The 13,583-nt window shown below is 46.0% G+C and overlaps 1 protein-coding gene across 8 annotated transcripts in view; it reads left to right on the top strand.

Moving 5' to 3' along the window:
* The window catches only part of dgki (diacylglycerol kinase, iota), a 61,277-nt gene that overhangs the window by 17,222 nt on the left and 30,472 nt on the right, over window positions 1-13,583 (top strand). For all 8 annotated transcript variants that reach the window (XM_076722899.1, XM_076722904.1, XM_076722900.1 and 5 more), the window contains exon 2: window positions 12,251-12,359. In XM_076722899.1, the coding sequence (XP_076579014.1) occupies window positions 12,251-12,359 (109 nt within the window). The remainder of the gene's footprint in view (window positions 1-12,250; window positions 12,360-13,583) is intronic.

Raw genomic sequence — 13,583 nt, 5'->3', positions numbered from 1 at the left:
GCTTGAGGTGGTGAAATAAGTTTGTTGTGTTGCTCTTTTGTTGTTGCAGTGTTCTCGTACTTCTTACATATTTCTGTGGTTTTGTTGAACATCTGATCTTTGGTAACCAAACCACTTCCACACGGCCGTGGTCGCTAACTCCTCCACCGTGGAGCAATGTCACTTCTGCTGTCAGCAGGAGTTCTGGCTGCGCGGTGCGCGATGGACACGGCACGGCGAGTCGACGGTCCGGTCGCTTTATCTAAATTTGCATAATCGCAGCTCAGTATCGAACTTATAAGCAAATAAGTGTGTCCGCCACGACGCAGCAGGCTCACGAAAATCGGATCAGGCTGTCAAAACATGCAGTGCTGATGAAACAGGAACAAAAAATCTGTCGCTGCATTGATTATTTTTCACCTAAAATGTTTTCAGGAACATATTTTATTGTTGCGTGAGGAGGTTTGTGATCCGGCCGCCGTGCACATCCCCCAGCAGCCAGTGCGTCAGTGGTCCGGTGTGTTCAGGTTCACTGGATCCTGTGCGGATTTTCTAGGATATTAAAAATAAACTGACGTTATTTAGAACAGTGTGATGTAACACAGTGACAAAAATAATGCATACAAGACCAAACAAGACAAAGAATCTCGAGGCTCCGTGCATGTTAGCGCAGTAGTGATTTGAGCTAACCTCAACATGCTAACATGCTAACATGCTCACAATGTCAATGTTACACCTGCAACAACTGATTCCTTTGGCAGCTAGAAACAAGCTGCTTATCTACACATCCAGAAGTTATGGAGCAGCATTATTTAAGACCAATGTTCACCCTCTTCTAGCTCCATTTTCAGTCTCTACCGTCTCCTCAGGGAAATATCTGCCTCTCTAACCGCTAAATGCTCCGTCATGTTCACCAGCTAACTGTGTCAGTCTGCTGTGCGGCGCCGAGCAGGTAGCAAACACTGGCTTTTTAAAGCGTTTGTGATGAAAACAGCTGCCGGCTACGGCTGAAAATGAAGAGAGCGATGAGAGCGAACCCAAACAGTGAAGCTGTGGGCTGGACAGATAAACAATGAGCTATAAAACTCTGTAAAGGGAGCTGATGATTCCCTGTAGGCTCGTCACGATGAGCAACTCCTTTCATTGTCATTTTATACATGGTTATAACATGCTGATGTTTACAGTGGACCCTGATTCATCCTGAGGGGATGTGATTGCAGTCAATCCAGAAGCAGAAATGCGATCCACGTGGCAGCGCTTGACAACAATCCGAGGGTTAGCAGTTATTAGGATTCACCCTCTGAGACGGTGAATGAGCGACAGACGGACAGACATGCTGCTGATGTGGCTCAAATAAAGTCGTGCATGCTGAAGAAGCTGCAAACCAAATCGGTGTAACAGCTCAGCAACACCTGAGAAAACAGCAAAAATAACCACTCGGTCATTGCAAATGATTTCTGTAACTTATGTGTGAAACTTAATTAGCAGCAGCTCTCCGGAGTTTGATTGACAGGCGTCGAAGTGGAAAAAAGAGTGTGCTGTGAAAGTGAGTATGAGCGAGCAGAGAGTGAGGATGCTTATAAATAGAGGGAGGAAGGTCAGAGGGAAAGAGTCAGGCTTCCTGTATCCAGCCTCACACCCGGATACGTACACACACACACACACACTTCAACAACACACAACACAACATAAATGTTTGACATGTTTCCACTTTTAATCGTTTGATATTCATGAAGCCATAAAATGCTTATTCATTATATTCTGTTCAGCTGCTCTGACTTATTCCTTCATGCATTAATCCATTTTAAGTTCAGGAAATAGTGAAATACACCGATCACAGCTCCTCAGGGGGACATGTGACGCCTCAGGTGGTTTGTCCCACCAACAATAAACCCAAAGATTTTCATTTTACAATGTAAAATAGAGAAAAGCAACAACACCTGTCGCTTGAAGAGCAAATATTTGGCGTCTTTGCTCGATAAATGGCCTAAATAGTTCAAATTGTCTCTGTCTATCAGCTAATCGACCCTCTCATCGTTTGTTTTCTGTTCTCCGGTGTTCTTCTGTTAAACTGGTGATGTTTCAACATCCGCTGTGAAACTGTTTGCTTCACTCGTCTGTCTTCAATATTTCAGTTATACACCTCATTCTGTGTGTGTGTGTGTGTGTGTGTGTGTGTGTGTGTGTGTGTGTGTGTGTGTGTGTGTTTGTTACTGGTCCCCATGTTGCACTTGCGTTCACAAGAACAGCGTGTTGTCCAGAAGTGCCGGCATGTTAACTTTGTGTGTGTGTGTGTGTGTGTGTGTGTGTGTGTGTGCATGTGTGTGTGCGTGCGCGCGCCTGCATGCGTGTGTGAAGTCAGTGATCTAATAAGAGTTGATAGTGTACCCGGCTGCAGCTGCTCTCACACACCCACTCGCTGTCAGAGACGCACAGAGAAGAGAGAAGTAGACTATAATTAAATATATTATACTTATTAAAGTGGAGGAAAAACGCAGCTCAGTCAGAATCAAACTCAGCTACAGAACAGAAATATGAGCACGGACCGTACGGCAGACCGATCAATTACCTCATTAATAACCATTTATCAATACTTAACAGCTGCTTAACCTTGATGATAACAGATTACTGACACATTTGTGATTCTGAAAGCAGTCTAAAGTTTGAGTCTCACCATTGCACCATGCTAGTATGCTAGTAGGCTAGCCCAGCCAATGTGACCGAACCAGACCCAGGGGTGTCTTCCCTCTAATTAGCATTAGCATTAGCATGCTTCAATAAACAGTGTGAACGCTGTGTTAATCATCGAAACCTCATCATTTCTTCTGATGTTAGCAGAGATGCTACGAAAATGCTGCAGGAAGCCCAGGTGTTGCCTGAAGAATATCTCAAGGTGCCGTCAGCCCCAGAAAGGCTCCCCACGCTCATGTCAGAAGAAATGATCGCAGCTTTATCAAATATGATGATTCGAAATGAGCAATGCCACTACGTCACACAGCAAAGGCCACGTTTTTCCTGGACGCAGCTTTTCAGCAGGTGGTTGATTGGTCACACTGCACGTTTGCAGGTATTGATCAGAGTAGCACGTCCCAGCGTCTAGTTGGGTAAAGCGGAGCCAAATACCCGATGTCAGAATTGATCTCACCTGGTTTGACAACATGTGCGCTTGCTTATGCGGGTCACCGCGGGACCATGACCACGTAAAGCGACAGAACGAGCACCAGGACAGACAGCAGTCTTTGGCTCAGGTGGGCCGACTGTGGGCCTTCACGCCCACAGGTGCATCAGTTGTTTTATTTAGTGGATAATCGGCGTGGCTCAGCGGGGCGGAGGAACAGCTGGGCAAAATCATTTGAGCCGGCGGCTGGTCGTCCGGACGCCTACAGATCCGAGCGGCCATTTTCTTTTAGTGGTTAACAACAAGTGACGCAGACAGACACACAGGGAGGAAGACGGACAGGCAGACACGGAGAGGAATGCTGGAGGCTCAGATAAAACTGGGAAGGAAGTCTGAGTGGGGCTGCCATGACAACCACACCCTTCACACACACACCCCCCCCCCTCCATTTGTACACACACATGAACTCACACATAAACACATTTACAAGTCCAGAGCGGCGAGATGGGAAATGTTTGTGTGTGATTATTGCCGAGTGTGTGCAGATAAGACAATAAAGAAGCCCTGCAGCTCGCTATCGTAACTGTGTGTGTGTGTGTGTGTGTGTGTGTGTGTGTGTGTGTGTGTGTGTGTTGATTTCTTCCTGCTATTGTCATTCGTGGCACTTGTGTGCTCCTGTTCCTGTGTGTGTGTGTGTGTGTGTGTGTCTCTGTGTGCATTTTCATGTGCTCGGGTTCAGACCGAGGCTGAGCCTAGAGGCCACGCAGGAGCTGTTTCCATCGAAGTATCAGGCGAACTCGGAGCAAACTCTTGAAATCTCTTGCAGAAAGAGAAGAAAATGCAAATTAGACGCATTTCCATCAAGTGGTTTGGAGCAAATAAACAAGGCTGGAATAAAGAGAAATACAACCTTTTGGCATTTCCACCACGTTAAATCTATTACTGCTGCTGGCCTGAATGCAGCCTCACACCATCAGTGTGTACACAGGATGCGTTCAGGCGCAGTGCTGAGTGTAGGTCACCCACGTTTTGGCAGAGCACACACACATATATCAATATATGTATGTACGGCTCAGACTCAGACGTGTGGTCCTGTCCACCCGTTTTTATCTTCTTTTTCAATTTGTACATAAAAACATTATTTTTCACCGTTTCTGTTAAAAGATGCTGAAGTCCTCCTGTCGCATAATGTCTGTTTCTTGTGTGTTTGCATGTGGCGATCAACCTTTATCCATCACAGCCCATTACCTGAGGCACTGAGAGGAGGCAGGCACACACTCTGTCCCTCATCTGTCACACACACACACACACACACACACACACACACACACACTCTCTGGACGTGCAGTGTCACCAGCAGCAACGAGCGAGCCTTTCACACTGACCCACATAGAGGAGGAGAGAGAGAAGGAGAGAATAAAAGGAGGGAGAGAAATCGGGGTGAGACAGAAGGAAAAGGGGGGATTGAAAGGCCAGAGATAAAGAAAGTGAAGAGGAGCAGCAGGAGGACGGAGTGAACATTTTCTCGATTGTGCTGAGTAAGAAGCTGCTGAAGTGTTTGAGCTCCACTCAGACGGAGCTTTTACATCAGCGTCCACGTGAAGATGAAGACTGTAACGTTGTGCAGGGTTAAACCACAGCTGGGAGATTATCTCAGGTTCCCTCGCTGGTTTCTCACCTGCAGACTCTGCAGGTTACGTTCGCTGACTTGACAACGCTGCAGGTCATCGTGTGAATTGAGCCCAGGGGGTGTTTTCACAGGGGCTGGGCGATATGCTGTGTACTGTCACAGTGCTTTGTTTCAGTTTGTCTGTGACTCAGCTGAGTCTTTATTAACTGGCTGCCGTTAAAATCTGGATTAAAAGTCCGTTATGAGGCGCATTAGCTGCAGCTCTGACGCCTCCTCTGGAACCTCTAACCTCTCTCGGGCAAATTCTTCTTAAAGTTAGGACGACACGCCTCTTTGTGAGGAACTGCTTCTGGCCTCGGGGTGTTTTTGTGAATGGTCTCTGCAGTGGATGACGTGCTTAAACCACACAGCAGATTGTTTAGAATAGCTGCTGTTACCTCGCACAACCCCGACACCCAAAAAGTTTGGATGTTGTTTGCAACATGAATAAAACAGACTGTGATAACTGGCTCATGCTCTTTGACATAAAGTCGACTGGAAACAGCTCAGAGTCAGTATATTTAATGTTTGAGCTCATCAGCGTCATTGATGTCTGTAAATATCTGATGCAGCAACACGTTCCACAGGTGAACAGGCTGATTGGTAACAGGTGAGAGGATCATGATTGGATGACTGGATGAAGGATGTTACTACATGGAGTTTCAACTTTTTTGGGTTCCAGAACATGATTTTGTAGAAATCATGTGTAGGTGTGGATATAAATGGAAGCACAAACTGGACAGTTTGAGTTGGGAATCTGTTACGCAGCGACACAAGTGAGGAATCACACTCTCTTATTGTGGAAACCCTTCTGTTAAAAAGCATTTCATTGTTTCAGAATGCGTCTTAATTTCATCAGTACTTCTGTTCTTCTATTTTTGGTCACAAGGAGACATTCGGATCCTCTGGATCCTGGTTTCTGAGGTTTTTCCTGCACTGTCAGGAATTAAATTCTTGGCCTTTAAATCCCCAAATCAGTCAAACTGTGCTGCACAAACATTCAGCTAAATGCCTCTCTTAATAGAACCTGTGTGTGTGTGTGTGTGTGTGTGTGTGTGTGTGTGTGTGTGTGTGTGCGCGCACGTGCATATGTAAGCATGAGCTCATGTGCTCGTGTGTGTGTGAGTGTGTTTGCCAGCTTGTCTTTGCCAGGTTATCTCTTACGTAATGTTCCAAAAATAGATTCACCTGTAAGGGAATGAAGAGGGGAAAGGACACAGAGGAGAAGGTGGAGAGCAGCAGCAGAGTGAGAGAGACAGAGAGCTGAAACAGCTCACTGTCGTTCGATGTCCACCTGATGACAGCGTGCTGGGGTGAACGTGATGTGATGATGTATACCGTGAGATGATTGATCAGATCAGCAGCAGTGTTGTGCTGGATTGCTTTACGGTGATATTCGCAAAATCCGCATTTTCACCTGCTGAGTGTCTGAAAATTTGAGCCACGTTTGGATGGAAACCTGTCTTATGTCACTCACTTCCTGGTCATGTCAGCCAATAAGCACAGGCGATGGATTCCCCAGTTTAACTTACCTGTAATGTCTAAAAATGATTATTCTGATGGTTCTTCTGTTGTCAGTGCTTGTGAATTAGCTTATTACCTCTGATCGAGCAAGGAGAGTTGAGGTGTAGTGGATCCAGTGTCATAGTTCATTGGACACCACTGCTCACACACACACACACACACACACACACACACACTCACACACACACACACACTCGCTGCTGCTGCTTCTTCCTTCCATTGACTGCTTTCATTTCCTGTAACCTTCATCTCATGGCTGCTCTGGCCTCACGCCTGATCTCTAACCAGACCTAATCTCAAGGCAAATCGTAACTCTGCACTACTTACGCAAGTTCAACCCGAATCAAAAAACACACACACACACACACACACACACTCACACACACACATTGTTACAGAGTACAGAGCTCAGATGTCTGGTGTCAGGTCTCCGTCGCCCGTCACGTTGATTGGCATAATTACCTGACCTGTGCTGCGAGTGTGTGGGGAAATGACTGTCGGTCGACTCGGTCCGCTCCGATGTTAGCGGCAGAACAAGTGAGAGATCCTTTCAGAGTAATAATGATAAATGCTGGAGGAGCAGGTGGACGGGGAGGAAGGAGAGGGCGGGTGAAGAGAGTGCGCTGGTTTCACCGGCTTCTCGGCTACAGGTGAGTGAAACTGTGTTAACCTTTGAAATCCTGCCTGTGACGGGGATTAGAATCGGCGTGACGCGGCTTTTCCTGTTAACCAGGAGTGAAACGAATCGATTCTCGAGGCGCTGCTTTGCCTAAATGTCAGGCTGAAGTGGAACGACTTCTTTTTGGTGGGAAGCTGTCGGGCTTTTGTGCAGGTGCTGAGAACATGTTTGAAATGAGCCTTCGTGGCTGTTACTCACACCGACCCGAAGCTGGTCTGGGTCGCTTCTGGCTCAGCTTCAGATAACAACGTGGAGTCCGACCCTGAGCCGGCAGCACTTCTGCCATTAAGTGCTCATTCCCCTTTCTTTTATTTATCCAAAAGATAACCACAGTATGCACATCTGGAGCAGACGATGTGATCCTGCTGCTTCAGACTCCGCTCTAAACTCACCTCACGTCATAATCTGCCCAAAACACAAACACACACACATTTTAAGACTCGTTTCACACAAAGAAACCTCCACGCTGACCACGCTCAACGGCCGAGTCTCTGAATGTAGTTCATCTTGTAACAAACGAGCAGATTTAGCCGTTTTCATCCCTTTGAGCAAACGCTTGCCTGCGCAGAGAAACTGGCTTCGTGCTGAACCCACACTGGTGCAGTTGTGTCTCCTCTGTTAACCAACTTCTCCCACATGATCTCAACATCTTCTGCTCCACGAGTCAGAAGATGCTCGCTTCGGTTCCTCCCACTTGCAGCTGCCTGTTATTCTTGTGGCTCTTAGTTTTGCTCTGACTTTATCAGTAATCATAAGCGGCGTCGAGGCGAGTGTTTGTGATGCCACCCACCATCAGGGACCCGTTTCCTTCCCACCTTAATCACCTGAATGGTGCTGAGCTCCACAAACAGGTGGTCCTGTAGTAACCGTCAGCTCCTCTGTGCTCACTGAGGAGTGTTTTATTTAGAAAACAGATGAGGAATTAGAGTTTGCATCTTCCTCAGCGTACGAGGCTTCTGTCTAAGAAAGAGCATAACAGTTTACTGTAAAGTCGCTCAATCACACACACACACACACACGCATACAGCAGATTCTCCACCAGTATAATTACTGGATGAGCTGCCGATGCTCCCACTGTGCTGCTGTCATGGCAACGCTGACAACCCACCTCTGCTGGAAGAGGAGGAGGAGGAGGAGGAGGAAAAATAAGGAGAGGAGACAAGGGGGAGGATGAGAAAGAAGAGCAGGGGAGGAATGGTGGAAGAGGGAGAGCAGAAAGAAAAGGGGAGATTGGAGGGGGAGGAGGCGATGGGGGGGGCAGACTGAGAAAACAGAACGTGACGTGGAAGACAAAAAGGAGTGGAGGAGGAAGAGGAGGGCGATTAGTTCAAGAGACAGTGAAGGCAGAATGGGAGAGATAAAGGGATGAAAGAAAGGGAGCATTAGGAGAGAAAGAGGAGGTGCTGTTCAGCTCCTCTGCTCAGAGTTCACTTTAATCTCCTCATCAGAGGCTTTAACTCAGCGTCCGTTTCTCTCCTCTATCGTTTCTCCTGCTGGACGTCTTTTAGTATCACCTCAGCCGAGGAGACGCCGGTTATTTCTCCATCTGTGAAAACACGTTTTGATCGCACAGCTGATTGATGAGCGCGTTAGTCCTCCATTATTTCAACTGTGCTTGACCTCAGTTACTTTAATCCCTGCTGAAACATGTTGTCGAGTCTTGACATCCTCTCTTAATGTAGCGTACATTCACTCATGTACTAAAGTACAGATTTAATGTACCTGTACTCGACTCCACTACGTGTATTTGACAGCTGTGGTTACCTGATAGTTTTACCTCAGAACATACGTGTGGTCATCTTAAAACATAACATGCCTTTCTATGAATTAAACTACTTGGGAATGTAGATTATATATATATTAGTAGTTAAATTGGCTCTTCATATTCTGGTCAAGTATTATTGATGTTTGTGTATTTGTGTCTTAGTGACTAATGGGGACAACAGGTTTTGAAACTGGTCCAGTACAGAAGGAAAGAGCTGCAGCCGGCGCCCACGTAACGGACCGCAATGCAATCCCACCAGAGCGCCGCCGAAGCGCAGCGACTGGACGTGCTTGCTTTTGCTCAGATAGTTATTCTAAGTGTCTGCCAGTGTTATGAAAAGGATCCCTGCAGAGAGGGAGCTTTTCTTAAAGAAGACCACCTTCAGCAGCTGTTACAGCGCCACCAGACTCCATTTACAAAAACAGTGATTTTATCGTTGTGAAACACGCTTCAGTCACCAAAACCAGTTCCAACAATCAGCAGCTTTAACTGGAACTTTACTTCACTGAGTTAGATGTGAAAACATGAGGAGAGGAGTGAGAGGGAGGGCGGACGTCAGAGAAGCAGCAGGGGACACCAGCATGTGCAGTCAGAATATTTCTACATGTAACCTGGGGAATCATTTAAATATGTCTGACTTCAACAGATTTTCCCAGTAAAAAAAACAAAAAACCATCATTACCAGATGAAGGAAACTGTGGTTGAGAAGCTGAATCTGCTCATTGCGTGTGCATTACTCAGATCAGCCAGACTCCAAACAAAGTGTGCTGAGTTTCACCTAAAGACGACCAGTCATTTCATGTGTGTTCCAGCCGGTCGTGTTCATGCTCACAGACCGTTTTCAGCCCATAATAATCACCAGCGAGCTGCAGCGTTGTGCTCCGCGGTGTCTTTCTGATGCTAACTGTGAGTTAGCTGAAAGTGGCTTTCATCTGAAGACATGACACGTGGGGGAGGGGGGGGGGCAACTTCCTGGAGGTCGAGACGGGCTGATAACAGTTTGTAACACCTTGAGGGAGCATGCCCACCTTTTGCAACACTGATGAGATTTAATCAAAATTGTTGCAAATTGGTTTTTAATTTGCAACATGTCCTGATGTCACAGTGTCTCCACGTCTGTCTCCATCTCACTTCTCAGCCTTTGTCTGCTCTGCGCACACAAAGCCGGCGTGCAGACGTCGTCAGTCAAAGACCAAGATGTTCTTTGAGAGAGTTTGTGTTCGCTCGTCTTTCTTCAGCTCCACTAATTATTTTGTAAAAGGCAAAAAGGAGCCGCCTGTTCGTGCTGGATGTGGCGCTTAGTTTTGCTTTTTTAATGCTTTTAAGCGTGATGTATTTTTAGATTGATGCACTTTTACTGCCTTTTTTGTGGACAAATCTACTTAAAATAACTCTGAAGCAAAGTGAACGTGTGTGTGTGTGTGTGTGTGTGTGTGTGTGTGTGTGTGTGTGTGTGTGCGTGCAGCCATGGTTGTGGTGTGTGCGGACCGCTGCAGTCTTTTGTGTGTTTAGATTTTAGGAGTGCGCCTTAATGCCTGTGATCCTGTCTGCTTTTAGTAGATTAGAACTCACTCAGATATAATGGTGGTCCGTGACCTCTGGATGACAGTGTCCGCCGCGTGTGTGTTTCTGTGTGTGTTTGCATATTTAACTGTGTGTTTCGTCAAGTCAGATATATTGATGCTGCAGGGTCTTTTTTTAGATCTCAGACTTTTCCTCTCTGGAAACAAAACACACTCGAGTGCACGCTTTCATGTGTGGATCATCTCACGTGCGCACAAACACCACACACAGTATGGTCACAGTAACATTTTACCCACCAGCTCTCACTTCCTGTTTGGGTGATTTTCAAAATATATTCCGACGGTCGTCACATATCCTCAAACAGAACTCATGAACGGAGTAAAATGAAAGAAAAACCACAGCAGGTGAAGCACATTCACAGAACGGAGCTTAACCTCCTGCACAGGTGTCAAACGTCAGCTTTCTGCCTTTGGTTTCACTTCAGAATAAGTGTCTCAGTAAAACTGTCGGACCGTCCGGCTGCTCGTCCTACTTCCTGTAATGGACTTGATTCTGCCATGTTGTCGTGTCCTTTATCATTCCCACCCAAACTATACATCTATACCTTCATCGTTGAATTCATGTTGTGTGTGTGTGTGTGTGTGTGTGTGTGTGTGTGTGTGTGTGTGTGTGTGTGGTCCCCTGTTCTATGTAACATATGTCCAGTCACCATACGTCCTTGCCTTTGTGCTGTTGTCACCCACGCAATACTATTTTTATCCCTGGAGTCGTGAGGGCGCGTACCTGCGTGTGTGTGTGTGTGTGTGTGTGTGTGTGTGTGTGTGTCAGGGTGTGTCATCAGGTTACAGTGTGTGTAAATGGACTCCTCTTTGTCCTGGTTGATAATTTTAGACAGACGGCCACTGAAACTTTCAACAGGGGGGTCAGATGCTGTGTGCAACCTTTTCCACTGACAGACAGACAGACAGACACACTCACACACACACACACACACACACACACACACCCTTTCATTCCCATAATTACCAATTTACCATAAAAGTCGTGCTCATCAACCGCCCCGCCTTCTAATTCATTAATTCTGAATTTTCCACATCTGAGAAAGTTTGTCTGAACATCTGGACAAAATCCAGATCCACAAAATCCAAAATCCACACACACACACACACACACACACACACACACACACACACGCTCATCTGTAGATATTGATGTTTTATGAACGGTTTGAAATCTTCAGATGTTCATGATTAAGCACCAGTCAAAGCTTAAGTTTGGAAAAAAAAGAACTGTAGTTGTTATTTCTGAAGGATTTGACTGTGAACACTCATCAGGACTTCGTGGGCATGTTTTGATCAGGTTTGATTGACGTCGCTCGTAGCATAAGGAAACAACGCCGCCCACAGCTGTCATCACATCTTAATTCAGACGCTGATAAATTCTGATTGGTGCAGCTGAACACGCGGCGTCACCTCTTCCCCACTCAAAGCTCGGTGGAAAACACAGAACCTTCATGTGAAGTAACCAAAAGGTCTCCATCAAATACAGACGTTTAAAGGCCATTTTAGCAGCGACAGATTTGTCTTTTGCCGCTGTGGTGAACACGTGACAGGTGCACGGGGATGAAGCAGGGGATGTAAACAGAGGAATACATTGAGATGACAGAAAAGAGCTGAAACATGAGATGACTGCTGACTCATGCTCTGACAGGACGGATCTGTCTCCGTCACCCCAAAGTGCTGCTGGCACTCTCTCCTCCAAGCTGTTCCCGCTTCTCCTCGACCAAATATCTCCAGCTGAACCCGCCGAAACGCGGCCTCATAGCATGAATAATTAATGGAGGTACTGAATTATGCTGAAATCTGGTTCTCTGTGTGATTTAGCTGCTCCGTGGTGAGAGAGCTGTGTCATACATAAGCATGACGCCGTCCTCTTTGTCCTCTCTTTCGGGCTTTGATTGTCAATCACGGTTCTGCTTTGTGTTGTTTTTAGGAAAGCCATCTCCCGCTCGGGCCTCCAGCACCTCGGCCCTCCGCAGCCCTCCCTGCCTCCTGCGTCCAACGGGCCCAACAAGGAGCTCCGTGCCTGCGTGGACTGGACGGTGAGACACTCAGATCGCATCTTTGATTACGAATAATGATCTGTTTCCTCTTTACATATGTGTTTTTCTTACATGTGTATTTTGCTACATTGTACACATGAAATCTTGTGAAGTGGACATCTTGTGTGTGCATCAGTACAGGTTGAAATACTGCACAAAAAGACAGTTGTCCCCCGTCTCCGCTGTCCTTATTCCGTCTGGCTGAGTCACTGAATGACATTTGGATTTTCGTGCCGACAGATTTGTCAGCAGACTGGTTTCTGCAGCCGTATGTTCGTGTGGAAATCAAAAGCAGCAATTTTCTTTTGGTTTTTGATCATTATTTGAAAATGTCTTGATAGCTGAGCGTGGCGGGAAAGACAGTTTCAGGTGTCAGGGCTTCATGGGACGCGACTGACTGGATGTCATTCACATAACGCCTCACAGAACAAAGCAAAAGAGCCGTTTTAAAACAATTTCCCCAAAAATGCTTCAGGAAACGACAAATTGATGTGGAAAGTACTCAGAAATGAGACACAAATGGTCAGAAAGTGCATCAAAAATGTTGGTTGGCAACTTGATTTCCACTGAAATCCATGTGAATAAAATAACAAAGCTGTTTAACAAACATGCAAAAACTCACTTTTGTCCTTTTCAGGGACTCCAAAGCTCTTTGGAGCAGTTTGTGGTCTCATTGAGCGTGCAGTTTGGAGCCTCAGCTGTCAAACTGTCCATTAAAGGCAAAAATGCCACAAAATGTAATCTTAAAAAAAAAAAAATCTGCAATTTTGTAAAAAGCCACATTTCAGCAGAAAAAGGCCAAATTGAGTGAAAGAAGACATTTTCTGTAATCAGTGACTCTTAATGTAAACCGTCATCACCTGCACCTGCTCAGACCTTACAAATCAAACTCAGCCAGATCCAGAAGATCAACCAGACAGCACGATCAATGATTTCTTTAAGCCACTCACATTTTCAGTTTTTCGAGAAATCTACCACAAATTCAGCCATTTCATTCCACAGTTATCAGTCAAAACATATCCCGTTCGAGCTGATTCTGTGATGAGAGTGTGTGTTTTTAAAGCAGGCTGAGCAGAAATAACTGCTGCCAACTTTTACCTTGTGTACAATGAGCCCAACGGAAGGCAGGCCTGCTTCTATTTTTATCTGATTCAGCAAGAAAATAATGACTGTGACAGAGGGAGGTTTTTACTCGGGATCAACAGTGTAGGTGCGTTTTCAATT

This window comes from Chaetodon auriga, chromosome 22, assembly GCF_051107435.1.
Source record: "Chaetodon auriga isolate fChaAug3 chromosome 22, fChaAug3.hap1, whole genome shotgun sequence".
NCBI lineage: Eukaryota > Metazoa > Chordata > Actinopteri > Chaetodontiformes > Chaetodontidae > Chaetodon > Chaetodon auriga.
This window is presented reverse-complemented; position numbering and strand designations above follow the sequence as displayed.